This window comes from Habropoda laboriosa, unplaced genomic scaffold (assembly GCF_001263275.1).
Source record: "Habropoda laboriosa isolate 0110345459 unplaced genomic scaffold, ASM126327v1 scaffold143, whole genome shotgun sequence".
Lineage (NCBI taxonomy): Eukaryota > Metazoa > Arthropoda > Insecta > Hymenoptera > Apidae > Habropoda > Habropoda laboriosa.
The window spans coordinates 3,001,879-3,024,846 of record NW_017100404.1 but is presented as its reverse complement, the minus strand read 5'-3'; the positions used below and the strand labels follow the sequence as shown (position 1 = coordinate 3,024,846).

General features: G+C 42.2%; 1 protein-coding gene across 1 annotated transcript in view; it reads left to right on the top strand.

Moving 5' to 3' along the window:
• Window positions 1-22,968, top strand: part of LOC108575340 — a 413,517-nt gene that overhangs the window by 317,136 nt on the left and 73,413 nt on the right. The window contains exons 9-10 of the mRNA XM_017938107.1: window positions 17,556-17,638; window positions 22,704-22,707. Of these exons, the coding sequence (XP_017793596.1) occupies window positions 17,556-17,638; window positions 22,704-22,707 (87 nt within the window). The remainder of the gene's footprint in view (window positions 1-17,555; window positions 17,639-22,703; window positions 22,708-22,968) is intronic.

Here is a 22,968-nt window from a genome sequence, read left to right as displayed (position 1 = left end):
CTTCTCCTCGTCACTGCTTCTACCATGTCCCCTTCTTTTTCTCCTCTCGGTCCTCTTGTTTGTTTCCGCTTCTTCTTCTTTTTCACATTTTTCTTTCTCTCGTCGTTCCTCATCTCTACGTTCTCTTTTGCACTCTTTTTCTCTCGCGTTTCTAACTTCTTTCTCTCGTCTTCTTCTTCTCCTCGTTGTTGTTTTTCTCGATGATACGCGACACGACGCCCGTTCACGCGACTCGACCAGACGAATTGTGTTCGCCCTTTTGATCGACCACTCGAAAGCGACACCGCGGCTGTGTAAATTACGCCGCGTGTTTGTAGTAGCGATACGATGCGGTCCGCACGCGTGTCTGCCGATTTTTTCGCACGGCCTGCGGTCACCGCGAATCGAACGGATTAGAGGCGCGGTGACATCGGTGTTCGGTGCGATGAGGAAATTTTGGAGCGGTGTTTTCGAGAGTTTCGTGGCTTCAGAAGGTTTACTCAGTTGTTGAAGTAACGCTGTTTCGATTTTTACGTTTATTGTGAAATAAATGTTAATCTCTTCAGGAATGAAAAGTTTAGTTCATTTCTAAACTGAAGAATTTGAATGAATTAAACAGAGAAGAAAATGGAAAAATTAACAATTTCTTCGAAATCGTAAATAAATAAACATTATACAATCATCGATATTTCAATATTTATATTGATATTTATATCAATATTTCATAATTAAATATAGGAAATTGATACAAATTTGAGAAATGTAGAAAATGATAGATAACGAATATCGAAGAACTAATGCGTATTGCATAATATGTACACTGCAGTTTATAACTATTAGGACACCCGTTATGTTCGTACAGAAAATAGTACGTGACTTAAACTAGATTTCTTCGTAGTACTCGTCATTTTACGAAATTTCAGGTTAAACAATTTTTTTTAATTTCAATCATTTTACAACGACCGTTCAAGTTTGTCTGACATTCAGCAAGTGTCCTGATACTTCTGAACGAAAGTGTGCATCGCTATTCTCGAGTAGGTTGATCCTCTGTAACGTGATGCGGCTGGAAACTCTCATTTTATCTATTTGCTGCTACAATCCTCGCTTCTCCGATGAAAACAAATTTTCTTCTCGCGGAAAATCAAGTTGTAAAGGATTAATATTGCAACACGAACGAGATCTACCGTTACTTAGTGAATTAATGCATTCGTAATCCCTAACTGATAGCTTCCTGTACTCGAACCTTAAAAAACGATTGGACAACATCCAAGCATGTCCATAATTTCTTACAACATTGTACCCGTTTCTGCATGTTGCGACAGTCCGCGCGTACCGATAGCATCAGTCATCATCACGAGGGCCCGTTCCTCGCTTAATAACTGTCCATGCATCACAACCTCAACGACACACCGGCCACCTTCTTATAAATAGCCAGGAAAATCTAGCGAAGCTTCTGAAGGAACTTCCGAAAATAGTCGGGAGTCATTACGGTTGCTCTAAATCCGACCGGACGGAGCAAACCGTTTGCCAAGATTTCGCTAATATCTGGCCCTCTCTCCACGCTCGTATCGCGACAATTTCATCGATTCGAACGACACACTCTGTGTGTACACAGGCAAACGCACGCGTTAACTCATTGCACTCGAAGATCTCTTTGCTACAGGGAGGTGGTGAATTAGAGCTTGCTTGCTGAATCGATGAAATTTTGTAAAACTAATATAGAAATTAACGATTTTTATGTTATGCAAAAGTTTGTAACAGTTTGTGGCGGGTACGTCTTCGTCAACAAACCCTTGCCGAACCTCGTTCTATTCTTCCACGCGAACTTTCCCTTTTCCAACTCCTTCAGATTTTAGTTTCCGTCCTTTTGTCTCTCCCCGGGTTAAGACTTGCCTTGGTCCTCGAGCGGCCTAAGAAGCGCACATGTCCACATCCACTTCTATCTTTATCTATCGCTACTCCTGTCTCCCTGTCCTAACAATATAAAAACCCAGTACGCCTACACATCCGGACAGTTTTTCCTTTACCCGCCGAACCGCTGACAAGCAACAACGTAGACGATTGTATATTCTGGACAAATTGTACGCCTATGCGACCATACACTTATACTTTAATAAATTGGGGTGAAAACAGTGTAACGACGTTCCTCACCCATCTCGAGTTCATTAGTTCATGCTGTCCTGGAAAGTATCAACTTTAGGAGTTCCTCCGTGAATTCTTTACCAAGTGGTAAATCGTAAGGGGTTAACCGTTTGCACTCGAGAGGCGACTGAGAAGCGACATTGCTTACCACTTGGTAAAAAATTGATTTTACAGGTCTACAGGCCTCGCGTAATTGTCCAAACAGCGAATTGGTGTTTGAAAGAAGCAATCTTTACTGAACTGTTACAAGGCCTTGTATAATATAAAAATAAATCTGATTTGCAATTTACTCGTAGCAAAAAGATGTTCGAGTGCAAAGGGTTGCTCCTCTCGTCTTCAAAACCAACGTCACGTTTCTCGAAGCAAAAACACCGCGTGGATGGCACACAATTCCCATGTTGTTAAAAAATTCCAACTGTCTCGCCGACCGGAAGTAGCAGAAGCGATCGTTCCCTTTAAATAACCCACTATTCTCGAAACGAGTCGCAAACGAGAAACGGGTCGGTTTCTTTTTCCAAGGGGAGAGAGAGACGAAAGTGGTGGCTCGTTTGCCTCCAAGAACGAGAAACCTGGCTGAAGAACTCCTTCGGTTCTCGGTTAGACAAAACGCGGCACAACGTATCTTCTCACAGTTGGATCCAGTCGAACCGGTGTCGTCGAGCATGCACCCCGTTGCACGAAAGAATGTTCCGTCCACCCTTACGAAGAAGAGGACCCCCAGTGAATCGCGAACGACCCCCCAGCAACACTTCTTCACCCTCGTGCGACGAGAAGACCCCCCTTGGACCGGATACCGACCAATCAACGATTCCGTGTGGATTTCACGGAAGGAAATATCTCAGATTCGCCGACCAATCGCGTGTACCTATGAAGCGTTCCTTCGAGAACGTTGCACGGATACGGAGATGGCCTTGAAAAATTGTCGAACACGTGCGTGCTCTTCTCTCTCCTTTACGAATTTTATCGGTGGCTTCGAACTTGAAAATCTGGACCGGCAGCTGCTCGCTTTCGCGCCTTTTTCCTTCTTTTTCTTCTAAGCTTCGTGTCTTTTGTCTTCCTCCAGCGTTGCAACGATGTTGGTTGTTTCTGGTCGAGATGGAACGTTGGTGAGATTTTTTAAAGAGACACCATAGGCTTCCTGTTCTCAACTCTTCCGCGATTGATCGCGAGAGGCGATTTAAATTTTAAACCGAAACGAACATGCTAATGGCTGCCGTAGCCCGGTTTCTTTCCTTTCTTCTCTTGTGCTTGGATTCCCTTTTTCTCTGTAGGTCACGGGGGACCGTTGGTATTCTGCCGGGGTTCCAGTCGATGAACGCGTGTCTTATACCCTTGGTACGGATCGTTTCTGCGTTTTCTGGGCCGCCCGCGGAATTTCCATCCTTACGTCGAAACGTATAGGTGTACGTGTCCCGGGGGTAATCGCGATTTCTGCGACGTGGCTGGAAAATGCTGTTTTTTCTGGGGATTCTTTCTGACCGCTTTACCGATTTCGTGTCTTGAGGAAGCGTTGCGTTCTTCCACTGTGGGATTTGGTGGGTTCTTCGGTTTCGTTGATTTAAGGAACAATTTATAGATTAATTGATCTGCAAAGTGTTCTGCAAACTCTGGATGACTTCGATCGTAGAACAGATGTTAGATTGAATTTCAATTGTTTCTGTGTTGATTACACTGCTCGATATTGGTGTCAAACATTAAAACCTCGAATTATCGGTGTTATCAGACATTCTGGTGAGTCGTGTAAATTCATGGAAATGTGTGAAGTAACAGTTAATATGGATTTCTGTTTCAATGTAATACGTATACCCTAAGCTAACAAATAATTATATAAGATACTACATAAGATTCTAGATAAGAAGACAAGAAAGCAACTGAAACAAGAGCAGAAAAAAAATAGAATTAACAAAATGTTTACTATTTTGCCACGAGTTCGAATACACTGTATGATAGTGTGGGGTTTTTGGTACGAAAGAGTGAATGTAGGGAGAGATGAGGAATGGCCTGGAAAGGAAGAACGAACGAAAGACGGTCGTGCGTGGCGCATTTGTTTAAACAATAACATGGGTTATCAAGCCGATCGCGACGTGTGTGAGTGTGTGTGAATGCGTGTGTTCGAGAAGAAGAGGACGGTGTGTGTGTTTGACCAGCGAACGAGAAGCGTCGAACCGTAAATATTAAGGGAGCGAATTACATTTTCTGGGACAAATAAAGATAGTATCAGTGAAGAGCACCGGCGACGCTTGGGGTACTTTTAATTTAATATACATAAAAAGTAATCAACAAAATCCCACAATGGTAAATAATTAGATGAGACATTACGCGAGGTTCTCAAATGATAAAGTAAGAAGGCAAGAAATGACACGAAACGAGAGAAAGCAAAAATAAAGGAAAGATAGAATTAAAGTTTATCGTGTTCGACAGAACTTGTACATTTTTAGCCCCACTTATCGTCTCGATTTCACCGAGCCAATCGTCTCGCCGATCGAGCGAATTATTTCTGAACTCTGCGCGAAGCTCGCGGAGCGGCGAAGAAGCCGGCGTGCTCCTTGGATCGATCCGTCCACGAAGAGAGGAAGGGAGAAACGGAGAGAGAGAGAGAGGTTCGTGTACACGGGGAATGATCGTTAATGGAAGATGTAATTGGAAAATACTTGGCGCGCCTCCGTTCAATTCGCCTCCGTGTTTGTTTGCGATACCGTGCCAAGCCGCGGCGAGTTATTGCAAGAATCCTGCTTCTACCCGCCTCTATAATCCTCCGCGCTATAGAAACTTCCTGTTCTCCTGCCTTCGGGATCGTCCTGCACGGTTTTACGTCGTCGTCGTCGTCTGACCGAAGATCGATGGTCCCTCGCGTACACCGGATGCTCGACAGACGATTCGCCTTGCGAAATATGCGTTTTCGTGGCTACGAAAAAAAGATCGTCTCCTTCGATAATATCCGATGCAGATGATCGTCCTTTCTTTCGCCAGACATTCTTTAACTGCTTTTAAACGGTACGGTGTTCGTTTTGGATTCACTTCTCGTTTGGAAGGGTTTGCGTGGAAAAGAGGGTTGCCTTTTGTTCTTCCTGGAATTTTGATAAGTTTCCTGGAATTTTAAATGTGATTGTGCGATTACTGCGTATTGCGAGACATATTTCAGCTTGAAAGTAATTATGTTTCACGTTGTATGTTATAATAGAACACAATTATTCAAATTGGTTGCATATGTTACACAAATTGCATTCTAGATTCAAATTTAAGGGACGAAAAGGGTGCATTGTTTCTATTTAGGTTGTTCCTTCCATATTCTTCGTGATTTTGTTTCACCGTGAAATGGGATATTCTTTGGGAAAAAAGAAGAAGTGTTTTGTTTTTCAGATTTAAAGGTGGACGTGTGAAAATTCACGTTGAAGTTTATTTTCGCACCTTGTAAATAAGACTGCAATATTTTACACGAACTCGCGTAACTTTTATAATTCTAGTCAGTGACAGATTCGTCAATATCAAATGCTTCTTTAAAAGTGAAACATTAAACCGAACAGTGATAAAATGCAAGTGCTCTCCCTAATCTTTAAATCACCCCGAGCACGTTACATAAAATTCCTTCTTACCGTGGTTTATCGAGATGGAAATATAGCGTGCCACCACGCGAAAGGCTAGAGTGACGTTTTAAAAAGTGGCCGACGAAAAAATACACTCCGAGCTGATTCGGTAAATCCCACCGAAATCATAGCAGGCATGCACGGAATATTTTAGTTTATCTATGCAAATAAGAGAAATATTTGAGATAGCGGGGGCGGCTTAACTCGTACACAATGATTCGCGAAGCTAACACAGGAAGTGATACGAGAAAGTTGAAAAGAGAAATGAAATATTTGAACTACCTTCACGTTTCGCAAATTCAATCTCGCATTTCATAGAACCGTAAGCCTATCTTAATTCCACTCTCTTACTTTTCCCCTTCGAGCGGCTAATGCGAAAGACGCAGATTTTCACTCTAAACGTATTACCAGAAAAATTCCACCGGAAGGGCGAACGGAAAATCGATCGAGGTTGAAATAGTATGAAAAAAACCGTGAGATTTAAACCGGTCGAGGAGCGTATTTCACGGGAGAAAAACCTGAACTTCTCAATTCCGTCCGCGAACTTCAGCCTCCATTATATCCCATTACTCGAACACCGTTAAATACCCTGTAAAACCCATTATTCCTCGAACTTCGTCGATCCTTTATCAACCTTGCGAGCTCTTCGAAGGATCAACTATATCCAAGCAGAAATTGGAATCGTTCTCACGGCGAATCGTTATCGTTCCATGCAAAACGCATATAGTTCAGCCTGTAATTTCGGCAATAGAGCCATTCTCGAGTGGAACCACCTTGCTTAGACGTTATCGTCGCCCTTTCCCCCCTCGACCTATTACCACTAAACTCCCTTCCGTTCGCCTAACATCTTACCAGTGGTACGCGACAATTTCGCGAATCACCCCCGATGCCAAAGGGGGAACGATTTTGCGGCTTCGTGACGCTTTATCCCTCTCTCTCTTCACCTCGCCTTTACCCTTACTCTCGGAAGTTCGACGGCGTATTCGATTTCTCCAGGCGGACAGAGTTGAATATCTAAAGAGAAAACGATCTTCAGAGACGGATACGTAATTGGGAGGAGAGCGTGAACGAACGAGACACGGAAAAGGGGATCGAGAGCGAGAGCGAGCGGGGGTGAGTCGCACGTGGACTACAAAGCTCGTCGAGAATACTCTTGAAAGTGAATACTGGTATCCAATTGCAAGTACCGGGCCGCGTCTCTAGTTGTTCAAAGTGTGCATAACAGCCGCGTAAGGGTAGGAACTAATTGGCAGGTTGCTCTCAAGAACATAAATACGAGGCGAGAGGATCGAGAACCGAGGGACAGAGAGGGGATGGGGTAGGGTGGGCTTTCACAGACGAGCCCGGAACAGAAGGCTTCCGGGGAGAGTCTCTCGTTGCCACGAGATGACGAAGTGCCTAGGCAGGCTTTGATACCTGCCACATTTTTGCCGGACCGACGGTGGCACGCGAGTATTGGACAACCGAGGCGGGATGGTGTCGATTTTTCGACAGATAGATCCAACGAAATATGAAAATTAACCTGTTTCAGGGTTGTTGCAGAAATCTGAGAGAAAAGTGTCGGAGCGATCGAGCTTCTTGTGTTTCGGATATTTTTACCGAATACGACTGTTTGGAAATAACACGAGACAAAGGGAAAACTTATGAAAAAATAGAGAGATTGTAAGAAATGGAATGAAATTTACACTTCGTGGCCCGATAAGGGCACTTCTCGATGCCGAATACGAGGACACTTGGCACTCGAACGGTTAAGCACCCTATGTAGGACTCGCGTCACGGTACCACAGACCGACGAAATCGGAATTCGCTTACTTTTCGAAAACAGTTGACGCTCTCAAACTGCCCTTCCTTCTTGTTGTTATGAATTTGCGTGAAACTGTACGGTATAAATACCACATTCCGACCGTTTAACTCTTTGCAGTCGAACTCTGGAATACTCTCGGCAAGGCGTATTTACCTTCTAAACGCTCTGTAGGCTCTTCGCCTTTAGAAAGAGAAATAATATACACACAGCTTGAACAAGCTCGTTTGAATAAAATTCATACGTCTTTTAGACAATAATTGACCGAGCACGCGCCACTAAGAAATAATTCCGACCAGGACGACTGAAATGCCTACGAAAAATCCTACCGCAGAGTTGAAAATCGGTGTGAGAGTTCAGGAAGGTGAAGATCGATCTCTAAGTAAAAGTGAATCTCCAGGAATAATTGTCATTGGTAATTCTGGTTGTTGACTACTCATTTTTCACTTTTTCATTTCACACCGTCTTATTTCTTCGTACGACGCATACGGTGCGTCGCTGGTTTTCAATAGGTCATTAGTATTTGGGTGTAGCAGCAAGGTTGCTTCGGTTTGGCAGGTGAATGTGAGTCTTTCAGTTGTTTTTTTACATGTCTAAGCTCGGCACAGGTTGTGTTCAATGGATTTGAGCTATTCATCGGTAGTCAGGAAGACTTGGAGAGGCTTTAGGTAGGACGAGGGAGATTAGGGAGATTTCAGCAAGTATCACGTAAAGTGGCACTGATAGGATTTCGGAAATTCTATTTAAATTTCGACGAACCTGCTTGGAATATTTATACAGATATTCCTATTTTTGTACAGGGTGTTGTATAGTATACAGACAACTTCAATAATAGATTCAGCACATGTAAATAATAAAAAGACCTATCTAATTATCCTATCTAATCTTGTTTCAGTGTTCGATTTTTAATACTGACTAGATTAATCTGTTAATTAGGAAAGTTAACTAGTCTTTGGTTATCCAATACTTTATGTATTAAAAAATTGTTCCTTTTTAATTACACTATTATGCCTGTGTTAAATATAAAATATATAATATGAACATTTACAAGAATCAAGATAAAATAACTGATTCCAATTTTTACACATTTTTCAAGATTCAATTGAACTGATCCAGAGAACACACTATTTTCCATTTATACCTCTAGACAACTTCCTTTTTCCATCGTGTTTTTCTCTGAATCTTATCATCGCTTATCTATCCTTTGCAACAAACGTTGCATCTCACATCTACCAACGGAAAAGCATTCCCGATTACAACAAGGCAATATTTATCGCAAACATCGCCTTATTTCCTCTGAAAAAGTTAGCACGAAAGCATACGCGATCGTTTCCTTTAACGATGCACCCATTAACGTCGCGTCACCCCGCTTTTTCGGGGTAGAAACAACATCAAATAGTAGCGTAGACGTGAAGCAACGCCTCTGTATATGTGTATACGCGTGTGTATTGGTTCGCAGAATGGAATTACCAGGGGATCGTCGCGATAAAAAGCGACCACGTATCGTCCGGTGCACGATCGATAAATTTAACCAATTCCAAGCAGCGCTTTATGGACTCGTTATACGACTGCTATCGTAATTATCTCCATTTCGAATTTATAACGCGCGCGAGCCCGTGAATCCTTTAATCTTCGCCGCCGCTCTGGTCCCGCGACCGTCCACCGAATTACAGTAACGCGCGTCGTCGCGTTATTAACCCGCGACTAAAATGTCCAACGGGAGCTGTGCCAACGAAGAATTTGACGTTTGCAAACGGACGGGGGCTTAACGTGCCATCGGTTCTCGCCCTGTTATCGCCGCGACGACAGTATGGTGACACGTTGGTTGCGAGATGAGATATAGGATTGGAAACCCTTTTGTAACACGGCGCAAAAATTTCTATCTCGTCCTTCTTCAGCCCTCGTGTCGGCAATTGGCTACCCTTTTGCACGGTTTCTCAGTGAAAATATTTTATCTTCCGGGTAAAAGATTTAATATGCATTTGGGAAATTTTCTATCCGTGTTTGCTTCGAGTTTAGCTGTTTCAATAATCGCAGACGGAGTTCACCGGTAATACCTCAGTTTTTAAGCACACTTTAGATAGTAATCAAGCCGAAGTTAGGCGGTCGGGAGCAACTCTAAACCGCATTTCTCGAGCCTCATTTTTCTTTTTCTTTTTTTAACCAGAGACATTCACACAAGAGCGGATTGCACGGTTGGTGAACATTCGGAAAGGAATTTTTCCCCGGGGAAGATAAAAATACTAAACCCAAAGGAAGGAACGAAACGAAAAGCGGAAGAATTTATGGTCCAGAGGAATGAAACTGTGGATCAATTGGAATTTCTTGAATTGTGGAAATACCGCGAACTGTACCGCGTAATTAAAAGTTGTACTTTCCGGTGAATTCTTCAACTAATTATTAGTTACACCAGTTTCGGTTCGTTTGTTCGAATAAAAAATTCGGAGATAAAGGAAACCGCAGAAATTCGAATTAAATGTAACAACAAATACGTAATAAACTGTAATTTGCTTGAACGATCGTATTATTCAATAAAATCCTATCCTAAAATATTAAACGAAGAAAATACACATTGAATAAGCTACAATCTCAGGTATTTACTTCATTTCGTTAAAAATGAGCAAAGAAAAAATATTCTGGATTAATATAAACTGGTGATACTGTTCTATTAGCAATTTAAAAATGATCAAGATCACTTAAATAACGAGAAATTCGACAAATTAAATATTAATATACTTTCAATTGTGAAATATGGATGAAAAGAAATTTTATACGGATTAGACGAACCAGTTAACCCTTCGATTCTGATGAAGATGTGACGAAAACAGTCCTATCAATCACAAAAATTAATTCCAAATTCAATTTCAAATTTTACAATCCTGAGAAAATGATCAAATTGTAAATCACTTTATCTTACATCGCACAGTATTAAAATGATAACTACCTCACGTTTACTTTCTTAGTCTTAGGGGAAAAAAATTGGTACCAATACAAAAATGATGAAAGCATTAATCTCAAAAATACTTCGTTTTGCTGTTTCATTCTCAACAATCAATATCTTCATATGTTAGTGATTTACCTTACCGAACGAAATAATTCACTAAAATCCCATTAATCAACGAGAACCATCATTTACTCGCCACGCGAAATACGGCCTATTTGCCAAACCATAGAATCCAAGAAAGAAGAGGGAGAAAGAGTAGGAATAAGGTAAAAATGAAACGAAGCGAGAGCAGGTGAATAGACTGGCAGCGCACTTGAGCGATCTCGACGTCCGATAAAATCGCATTTATCAATGAAACTACTTAAGTTCGGGGCGCGCGTATAGACGGAGGCTGGAAAAGGAAGCCGGTGTTTCATCGCGATGGCTGTTTTTGCCGCGGCGAATGCGCGCAACGGGCCTCCTCGTATCGCGATGATTGGAAGCGCAAAAAAGTCTCTCCCTACGTCGGCGGTGCTCAGTCCAGCGGGGTTGAAATTCGCCGGTACAGAGATTCAAGAGGCACACGCCCTCTCTCTCTCTCTCCTCTTTTTCGCTCGTATGCAAAGCTTTTGAATTTTTCACCCGCCCGCGTCCGTCCCCTGTGCCAGGTGATTTTCTTTTTTTTCCCGCCCGAACCGTGTACGCGTGCGAAACGGAACGTTCCTCGCTACTACCACCGGTAGTCTCCTCATTTTCTCGCTACCGTGTGTTGCCTTCGCTTCCTTCTATTCCTCGATCACACGGCTACCTTCTAATCAACTCCGTCTTTCGATCTAGATCCACGTCTGCACTTCTTTTTCACGTTGAATCTCCACTCCGTGGACTCTTCTGAGTTGAGTTTCTTCTTTTTTTGTTGTTATTGTGAGAGGTTCGAAATCTTCTTGCATAAACATTTGACTAATTTTAGGAGTTTGCCTAAGGGACGTGTTAAAGTTGTTTTTCGAAAGTTTGCGACGAAGTGTAAATTTGCGATTATTCATATTATTTGAAATTATGTCGTGCGTAAATAAAGCTCCCTTTTGGTATTCTATTGGGCGAAGTTAAATAGGATAAAAATGAAAGAAAAAGGTGAAATATTATTATTGCGTTATGTACGAGATATTAAATTATATTGTGTAAAACGAAGCTCTCTATTGGTATTCTATTGTACGAAATTAAACGAGATAAGATATTGTCATGTGTTAACGCTTGTGATCGGATCTCAATGAGATACCTGGTCGAGCCTTGTAGATATTGCACGTGATGTGCCGACTAGATTTCAATCTGTATTTCTCGAAGGACCACTCTTACAGATGTAAGAGACTATGTAAATTATAGTATTCTTGGGAATGGTGTTCCCTTTACTATTGACTATTCTGAACTATTCTAAGACACGTTTACGCGTGGTTTTTAAGGTATCGGTGATGGCACTGATTGGTTGACAGGGGAAGGCCCAAGGTGACGTCAGCGCGGTACCGTTGATCGGGTCACCGTGGCCGTCCGACTCTTGGGTTCCCTAAAGTTTATGACACGGTAATTGTTATTGAGAGACAGAAAATTAATTTAGCTAATGCTGAGGTCACGTACCACCTATTCAGGTACGGGTAAAACTTGCCCTTTCAAAAATAGCGTCTATAGGGAGCGACCGTATCATAAACTAGTTCTAACGAAGCCTTAACACATGAATTTTACAAAAACGACGAAGAAGCTTATAGATACTCACAGCACAGCAATCGAAAATCCCAGATTCCTTATTCCGCCCCTATTACCTAAATCTCTCAGTTTCTCCTCGTTTCCGTTCATTTTCTTCCCACGAACCGTCCAAATCCACCCAAAGAAAATCACGACATATTCACCAAACATTCCTTGAGAATCTCTATCCTAATCTTCCCCTTCTTTCTCTTCCTCACTTATCCTTTTCTGCCCCCCTCTCGTTCACTCTCTCTCACCTTACCCTAATCCCTTTCGTCCTTTTTCTTCCACTTCTTTTCCAGTCTCTTCCCATCCCCCTTGACTCTCTCCGCTCTCTCTCTCTCTATTTCAACCACACGCTCGACCCCGCCGCTATTGAGCGTGCAGGCGCGTTTCCAACGCGTGTATATAACTTACAATCGTGTTATCCTGGTCGGACTTTTACTGGCCAGCGCCACCATGACCGAAGAATCGGTCGTAGAGCGAAGGGAAAACTGGGTCGAGCGTACTGACGTCAATTTTTTCAAATGATGTTATAGACGCGAGCGTCTGCTCTCCTCTTTTCCCTCTCGTTTTTTCATTTTTTAAATCACTACTGACGGAACGGCTTTCCACAACAAAGGGAACACTAGAAGGTGCACGTGGACGGGGTATAATTATGCTTTGGTTTTATTATGCGGATCATTAGGGAATCGTAAATCGCTGTCGTGCTTTAATTATGTTAGATGCAACGATGATGTGCGTGGTGATGAAGAATGGGTGCGCGGATTTTTAGGTGCTATTAGGTAACATAACGTTGCTACTTTAGAATTTTTTCTCTGGAATTTTATGGTTGCGGGAAGCACTACTATATATTTTAGTTTTCGGAGTGTTTTGAAATATTTGGACATTCGCGGGTTTTTTCGCGTTTCAAGCAAAGTGAGATTATCCCGTGTGCTTTGTAGGGCTCTAGAAACAGAACGACAGAAAGAGAACGACAAAACTTCATTTTTTCCGGACGTTCGAAGGCAGTTATAATTCATCGACGATACTGCTAAATCTCCTCTTAGTACGTACAAAGGTAAACACTTTTATAATTTTTTCCGGTATGAAAATAAAATGGAGGAAAGTAGAGAGAGAGAGAAATAAAAGAAAACCACATGGAAGCTATTTCGTAGTATTGTACTAAAGCTTCCATCCTAATTAAAACGTTCCACCATAAACCTCGAACCAAAACCGTTCTCCCAGTTGCAGTATAACGAATCTCACCAGCTATCCATAATCCCGACGTTAACTGCCCGACATTTCCGACCCAGCGGAACAGCATCGAACTCATCAAAATTGTGAAAAAAAAAAGGGGGAAAAAGTAGGAAGGGAAAGCTGCTCCGTCAGGGGTTAGACGGTTTTCAGTTACTTACCAAGCACAGGCAGAGTAACCGGCGCTTAATGTTCCGCGCGGCGCGCTTACTAAAGAGGATTATGGCCTTTAATAATCCCGCTTTCCCAAAAATTTCGCGGCTGCCAACCAGCTCGTACTCTCGGTCTCATTGTTTTGCCGACCATTTGTTTCTGCCTGGTGTAACGTTCGCGAAAATGGAAGCTCGTTATTACGGTTTTACCCATTGTTTCCGTGAAAGAAAAGAGATAGGTGTAGAGGAGATGGAAAGGGTGAGAGGAAGAGATATTTAATAGATAGATAGATAGAGAGACAGATAGAAATAGAAAGAGATGGAGAGACAGATGGAGACAGAAAGAGAGGGAGAGATCTAGAGATAGAGGAAAAGAGAGAGGAAGAGATCGATAGAGATAGAGAAAAAAGGAGAGGGGGGGGGATAGATAAATAGATAGAAATACTGAGAGGGAAAGCTAGAGATAGAGAGGGAGAGGGAGAGAACGTTCGAGCTTGACCAAAAGTTCCCTTGGTTTCGAATTTTTTTCTCTCTCTCCCCCCGCCGGTATTCCCATGGAAATCTCATCGGACACTTGTCGCCAGCGACGTTTCGCAGGGTGTCGTGGGCCATGCACTATTAGATTTACCCGTTCGAACCTCGTGAAAGGGGTTGGACGAACAGGAACCCTCCGCTTCGCCCTTCCCTACGCGCGCGAACAATCGCCTTTTTAGCTGCGCCCTCCAAGGGATTCCACGCACCCTGTCTAACCTGTTTGCCGGTGGCCTGAAGGATGCGAGGACAGAGGGAAAATCGGGAGGATTTAAAAGCATTGATAATGGATTCCGTATTGATAGGAAAGAACGGTGCAGATGTGTGTATGTGTGTAGGTTGATTGGATTGAAAATTAAATGGGACGTATGGTTCGAATGGAACTTGAAGATTTGTTCTTTGGAAAATCTGTCGCGTTTTTCCTACCTGCGAATGTTGAGATAAACGAAGAAATCGCGAAGAGGATAATGTATTGTGCGTTAGGCGACATGATTTATCGGCGAAGTTTTACACTGCATCTGTTTTTGTCGAAGTTTTTTGAAGTATCCTGAATTTATACTTCTTTTTTCTTGCCTGGAATTAACGTAGAAAATGAGTTTCACCGTTCCGTATTTACCTTTCCCAGTTACGCAGTAATTTTCATTTTTCATATATACCGTTTCCAAATATCCACCTCTATTTGACCAGTTGAAACATTGCAATGAAATCGTGCTCGTAATTCGTGATTCTTCCGTTTCACATGCTGAGTAAACAATATTCTTTACCTGCTATTAGCAACTTTATAGGGTACCGAGAAAACAAAAAAATCCGAACACTCTTCATACGCATATGAAATTGAAAAGAGAAGAAAAATAGAAGCAAAACAGAATTGAAATACATACCGTCGATGTTTACAGTATCGGTTAGGTATTAAATTCGGAGAATTTCGAATTTTCTCTAGTTCAAATTTTCCCGACTCTCTCTGATCGCGCGAAAATCAACGACGAGCGGGAAAATTTTTGCAAGTTCGTACGCTGAATCGTGTTACCGATGCCTGTGTTCCCTTCTTCGACGTTCAACAGAGATTTCTGACCGATACAACCTAGCCCGATGTTAATTAGAATATTTCTATCCGGCTCGTTTTAATTGCACGTGATGCCATCTGAATGGTCGGTAATGGGAACTGCGCCGTTGCAATTACAGTTCTGTAATGGACCGCCGCAACTAGAATTAATTTGAGTTAATGATTATCAGGCCGCGATAAAACGAAAACGGGCGAATGTTAGAATTGCGTAATCGTTAAAGGATTTGTGCGCGTGCAGCTGATAACGCGGCAACTGTAATGCGTGTGTTAATCGCCAGTTTAAATCAGCTGTAAGTGGAAACTCGGCGGGAATAATGAATTTGATTTGTCGTTACGTGTTTCATCTTGAACCGTGATTAACGAAACGTCTGTCTACGATGATATTTTCGCGAAAGTTACACACGTCGGTTGAATTATCCCTTTCGAATTTTATTACAAACGCGAGGGGAAACACGTGTGTGTAATCATTTTCCAGCGTAGCTGTAGCAATATTGAATCAGTGAGAAATATACGATAGGTACAAGGGGATAATTTAGTCGACACGGTTATTTCGTGTATGTTGGAATCGATACAATTCAAATCTATACAGAAATAATTTTAAAACGTTCACTTTTGTATTAGTTGATACTACGTGTTCTTCGATTTTCTTGACAAAAGTGGAAGGAAGGATCTAAAGTAACATTAGACGCATTAACCCCTTCGTTCATTGAAAACATAAGGAATAATATAGTCAAACAGCTATTTCGTATATTCTAGAAGAAATAGGAAATGAAAATTAGAAATCATTTCAAAACATTCATTTTTACATTAAATCACCGATGGTGAATTCACTCCTTAATAATACAACCAGAACAAAAGGTCATGAAAATTGCAATTAAACGCATTAACCCTTTCGTTCGTTGAAATCACAAGCAATGACATAGCCAACAGGTATTCCCTATATTCTAGAAAGAAAGAAAAAACGAAATAAAAATTAGAAATAATTTCAAAACTTTCAACGACAATTGAATTCACTTTTCATTAATACAACCAAACCGAAAGCTCCTCAAAATTTCCATCAAAAGCGTGAACCCTTTCGCTCCCAGAAATCACAAGCAATCGTAATATCGTAACGCAGGAAACCTAATAAAAAAAAAAGATTAAACTTGGACGTATCTTCCCTCGTCCAATGATCGTCGTCAAAGGCGAGCCTCACCGAGAGGAGCGTCTATGTCCAACGAAAGAAAAGTGAAACGCATTTTTCCTCGACGATTGGTCGAGCAAAAGGAGGAAGCCACGAAGGAAGTGGCAGCCATCAGGAAGAATCTCTCCTGCTACAGGTTTTCGATTCAAACAAAAATTCCAGGGTGACGTGTGTGCGTATCAACCCCTTCTCTTCCTGATGCATACCATCTTTTTCCCAAAGGCGACCCCCAGCAGGAACTCGGAGGCTGACCGGTCCTAGCGGGATCTCTTTCGAACGTCGAAAAGAGACGGAAGGAGGAGAGGAATCGTTCGAGGGACGAAGAATAATAGTCCGTGGGGGTCAAAGGAGAGGAGTGGGGAAGGACCACCAGCGGCTCGCCGCGATTTCGGCGATTTGAACGCGAGTTAGTTGGCCCGCAATCATCACCTAGTAGAGTGCAATACGAGAATTCCGGCGGAAGTGCGGAAACGGCCAAGTTCCAGAAGTCTCCTGCGGTTTCGTGTCCTTTCGTGAATTGTGTCGAAAACCCCGGGGAACGCGGATCGTTTCGATTTTCAAGTTTCCCCCAGCCGTGCTATTCTCCAGGTGTTGAAGATATCACTGATACCAACGATAATTCCATCTTCGACGTTCATCCCTTTAACGATAAACAAATCGGCTCATACAAGAGTACAGTCAAACTTCCCCAGCCGCGCTATTCTCAAAATGTGAAAACAACACTGATACCTAACTAACGATAATTCCACCTTCAACAATCGATAAATCGGTTCGTACAAGAGTATAGTCAGTGACCGGGGAAGAGAATAAGAGAGAAAGAGAGCTCTCGAACAAGTACAGGGTACGAACAATCAGCCGTTTGGTTTTTTCGAAAACTCGCAATCGCTATCGCGGAACGCAATAATTTTTCTCGTCGATTCGCCGAGCCATCCGTCAACCGAGACAAAGGAACCTCCAAACAATAGACAGATAGGACGCGTGAGAGGGGTTGAGGGAGGCCGCCTCGCGATGTCGGGGATTCCACACGAAAGAGAATTCGGAATACGACGATCGAACGTCCGGACCCTATTGGCAGGTGATTGATATGTTTGCCATTTGCGCGAGCTTCCCTTTTTCACCTCGCATTGAGGATACGTCCGAGGCCGTGGACCGTGAACGTGACTTCGTTGTGATATGGATGGTTACAATCATGCCTGGTATCACCAGCAGCATCATCATCATCATCATCAGCATCATCAGTATCAGCATCAGCATCAGATGCATGTGGAACAGCAATACCCGCAGCAGCAGCAGCAGCAACACCACCACCAGCAGCAACAGTTTCAGCCGCAGCAAGGGCAACGTTACAATCAGCAGCCCTATCAGCATCATGTACATCATCAGTATCCGCAACAGTATCCTCCGGATTATCTGTATCGGTTCTCATTGCAGGTAAATAATGTTCCGTCGCGCCTTGCTCTGCTGCGCTCTACTAATCGACCCTATTTTCTTGAGTTCGATGATTGGATGGGGACGCGTAGCGATCACGCTCGAATAGAGATGAGATAGCGTTGAATGCCTGCTTTGGGATGGGAATTAGCTCGGTGCTAGTAGCCGCGATAGGTATCGCCCGGGTTTGTGTAGTCGTGAAAAGGGTTATTTTGGTACTCGTGTTTTTGAAATTATGCGTTCTCGTAGTGGCGAAAAGTTGGGGATTGAGGTTCGATTTTTGTTCAAAGTGATAAAGAGGAAAAATTCATTTCTTCCCTTTTCTGGTTACTTTATTTGGCGGGATTTGAGACACTTTGAATTTTAGAAATTAGAGGTTTACGTATGGCAAAAAGTTACGAGTTGATGTTCAATTTTCGTTGAAAGTGATAAAGAGGAATATTTATTCTTTTTTTCTCTCTCATTGCTGTATTTGACGGAATTTGGGAAACTTCGAATTTTAGAAATTACGTGCTTTCGTATAGTAAAAAGGCACGAAGTATTGTTCAATTTTTGTTGAAAATTGTAAAAAGGAAAATTGATTTCTTTCTCCTTACTGTGTTTCATTCTTGGGAGTACAGTTTCGTCGCTTATTTACCTAGCCGAAAGTAAAGTGGTTACTTGAGTTACTTTAACAAAGCAAATATCCTGCAAAAAATTATGCATTCTTGTTAAGAATGATAAAGAAGAAAACTAATTTTTTTCTCATCCCTATACTTAATTTTTCGAGACACAGTTTCGTCACTTATTCAATTACACAAGAGTAGAGTAACTATTTAAGTCACTCTGCCGCGATAAATCTTTATTTTCTCCAGAAGAATTAACGATACGAGATTCTTAAGAAACGATCAAGTCCATCGACAATCGTAAAACTGCCAGATTTCATATCCGAGCTAGTATTTCCGTCGTTTTCACGAACCTCGGAAGGATCTGCAGGGAAAAAACTACGACTCTTGCTATTTTTCCACCGAGAGATTTTCCTTTTAAGAGCCACAAGGAGAGTATTCTTGATAACCGGCACCGCAACTTTCCACTGTGAAAGGCCATTTATCAGGGCAAACGATATTTCTTACGAAATACCGTAAGCGATTTTCGTGATCCACTATATATATATTCCTTATCGGGTGGGTTATAGCATCGGGCGAGAATTAATCAAACTCAGCGGCGTGCAGCGTTCGCGGGTACGCCGCGCCCGTACAATTTTGCAACGTTCGTTCGACACATCGCCGGCATGAACAACCGCATATCGAGCCGAGCAAATGAGCGAAACGCGGAAAGGGGGCGCAGATATATGGACGTGCAGACGGATATATCGGCCGTGTCACGATTCACTCACCAAATGATTTAACCGTGTCGCGGTTCGCGACATAAACGCGTGATTTAAACGAAACCGATTTCGAAGGACCTCTCTCTCTCTCTCCGTCGGTGTATCGGTTCAATTCCAAAGGATTCTCCGTGAAAAGTATTTTGTCGAAATGGAACGTCTTTGTTTTCAGTGGAAAATAGTGGAAATTAAAATTAACGCTGATTCTATCTTTTTCGCTTTCTTCCATCCTACTTAGGAACTCGACGTCGTTATGTTAAAATGAAATTAAGACAATTAACCACTCTATTCTTCAATGTCCATTAGGAAAACGTGTAATAAGGGTAAATCGGTAAGGAAAGTTGTGAGAGATGTTCTATATTTGTGTGTAAATTAAGTGGAAGTTGAGGAGTTTCGTAGCTTTACGTTCCAAAAACGGTGTCTCGACAGTAGAGAGTTAAATAAGTTCACAAAATTTGGTAAAAATAAGAGTTAGGAAAGTAGAATGACCAATACAGATGATCCAGTTCCTCTGTTTGGAGAATTGTGTATCGACAGGGATGGAAAATAAACGAAATCAGCAATAATAATAATAATAATCTTCTTTTCTTATTAAATTCGCGGTATTAAAAATTTTGCACAATAGAATTATTTTCAATTATTTAAACGTACACCTCTTATACTTGATTCTCGTTGAACCGTAAATCCAACAATTCCAGGCACTTGTTAAATTCGCAGTATTGTAAGAACCACGAAAAACTTTCTTTTAGAAAGAAAATCTACGACGTATTTTATTGTTTACACTAACGAGAAAACCAGACGTTTACAGAGACGGCGCTTTCGTTGCTCGCCTCTTATTTATACATGTACACAGACGTTCCGGCAAAGTTCTTGGTCATTCGAAACGAAACAAAAGTGAGAATGTTTACAAATGTGAATACGTTTCTATATGTTCCGCGGAATGCTCTCAAAAGGAACAGAAAATTCCTTACAATATCGACAATTTTGTATGATAGAATTATTTTCAATTATTTAAACTGTCACATGCGTAACAGACGTCGCTTGGGTTGTTCGGCCATACCGACGAGCCGAACAATACATCGGTATTCCCGATAGACCAGCACGTCCCAAAAAGAGCGAGGTCTTAACCGGCACGAAAAATACTTTACGACACCCAAAAACTCGACGCCTCTCACACCTGACCTAAGATCATAAACAGACCTTCGACAAGCAATATAACAAATGTAAGAACAAATTCCCCACTTTCACACCACCACCAGACACACCCGAATCACCACCTACGACAGTTTTCACACCACCAATCACAACACACACGTAGTTTATAAAATAGCGAACAGCACACGACACAACACAGAATTTTCCCAGCAGTAAGCATTTCGCGCTCTGTTCACATTCATTCACAAATACACAGTTTTAACAGCAAACTGTTGTGCGTTAATAGTCTATCTTCCGAGCACTACATGAGTCCCCTATCCCGAGTAGATTCCTTAAATGGTCTGACTCAAAATGAGGGATTCGGTTTCGCAACAAGCATATCGCGATTCGTAACAAAACATACATCTCTTCTACTGTACTCTTCAACTGTACCGCTACCCAAAGAAATCTCTTCAAAAAGAAACCCAACTAAATCTCCGTAAAACGACGTTCATTGTCGATCACCGGAACGCTGTATATTCCTATCCAGAAATATCGTGATCCACGAAACTCAGAATACCGCTAGAATCGTAGGAAGCTCATACGGATGGAAACAAAGCTAGGAAATCACGGGCGTAGAGCACGTAACGAGGTCAGCCGATGATAGAGTTCGTTATCCAACGTAGAATGACGTAGCAGGGTGTGCCTTTATCTGACAGATGGCCGCTAGCAGACTTATGCGTTACCTGTGCTCGAATTATGCTTCCGTTATCCTCTATGGTTTCACTGGTGTATCTCAGTGTAGAGAGGGCGTAAGAGCGTGTCTCTATCGCGCTCCACGTCATCCGCGAAGTTATGACTCGTCGGTAGAGAGAGAGAGAGAGAGGTGAGGCAACGAACGAACGAACCAGACGGAATTTCCGTTCGAAATGCCACCGGGATCCACGTCTCTGCTTGTCGCGAATTTCTGACACGGAGATTCGAACTTGTCGCCCGTTCCCCGGGATTACGCGTACACCAAGCTCGACGATGTCGCCGGGCGTAGAGCAGGCTTTGTTTGTCGTTCGGTTACCGTTTTGTCCAATTACTCGATCGTTGCCCCGCTTTTCGGACACTCTGTCGGACTTTGAAAGACCACGTCAGGATTTACTCGAATAATTGACGAGTGTTTGTTGCCGGATGTATAGGACGGAGTGGAGATTTGCGTTGGAGTTAGAACACTTCCAATGAGAAGTTTTTGCTCGGCGCGTTGAAATGGAAGATTGGTGAATGCTGATTTGATTTGATTCTTAATTTGGACTTTTTGTTTCGTTCGCTGAGTGGAAGATGAGAGGGCTTTGGGGTTGATCATGATAAATGCGAAAATTTGATTTTGTTATAATTCAGGTTTATTGCAAATGTAATACTTCATTTTTAATATCTTGACAATAATATGGCAGCGCAAGTGTGACACGTTATTGCGAGGCAAAGGGTTGAATTGGAAAATTTGATTTTTTCACGATTTAAGTTTATCGCACGTATATAAGGAAGAAGTAACTTTTGGTATATCCATTCAGTATTTATTTATAAATCTAGCTTACTAAGTATTAATAACATCTTAAACTTTTATCCAAACCGTACCACCAAAAATTCTATCAGAGTTTTGCAATCTCACTTCCACCTGCTAACCGTTGTATAATATAAAGGAAGTCTCACTTGGAAATCGAGGAATGACATCGAAATTTCAGATCTGAAAACTACTTCTCAATTCTTAACCCTTTAACTCTAGATTTCAAATTTCAAGGATTCAAATTCTAGATTTCTTAGATGTCAAGATTTCTAGAATTCAGATTCTAGATTTCTTAAATTTGCAGATTTCAAATTTCAAGGATTCAAATTCTAGATTTCTTAGATTTCAAATTTCTAGAATTCAGATTCTAGATTTCTTAGACTTCAAATTTCGAGGATTCAAATTCTAGATTTCTTAGATTTCAAATTTCAAGGATTCAAATCCTAGATTTCAAATTTCAAAGATTCCAGAATTCCCCTCCGCCCATAGAAAACTAAAAACTCGGCATTTCCACACGCGAGATTCCCAAGCGCACGATACAACCGAAATTCCAGCACGTCGCATACGGTTGGAAAAATCCTCGAGGGGGGTGGTTCGCGTCATTTAGAAAGCCACGCGCCTGGATAGAGGGCAGCGACAATCGTAAAAAATTCGAACAAAGAGCCCTAATAAAGACGCGTGCGCGCCGCGTATCGGCCGCGTCGTATAGATACGCGGTGAATTACGCGCGTCGTACGCGCGCGGAATTATGCTCCCTGTGTTCCGTGGCGAACGAGCGGCCGTAGCCCCGCTATCTCTCCGCACCGCGTCGGATTTACGACTCGTCAGGGATAGCGCGGGAAAAAAGTGGATCTGTGCTCGTGATCGTTAAACTGCCAGCTGGAATTGCCACCGCGTCTATAAGCCCCGTGTATCCAGCGCGAATGGGCCAACGTTAGCCCGCACGTGGAAGAAACGCCGCATAAATCGATCGTCTACGGTTTGAAAAATATTCTAATATCGTGGTATAGATTCCGTTGTGGCCAGAGATGCGTTATACCAGATACGTAATTGGTTTTATGCTGGTCACGTATCAGGCGTACCATGATCGAGATCCACTTCGGAGAGCTGGTTTTAGATGAGAACGAAGTCGGAAGCAGTATCTTGGTTTACGATCTCGAAAATGTTTC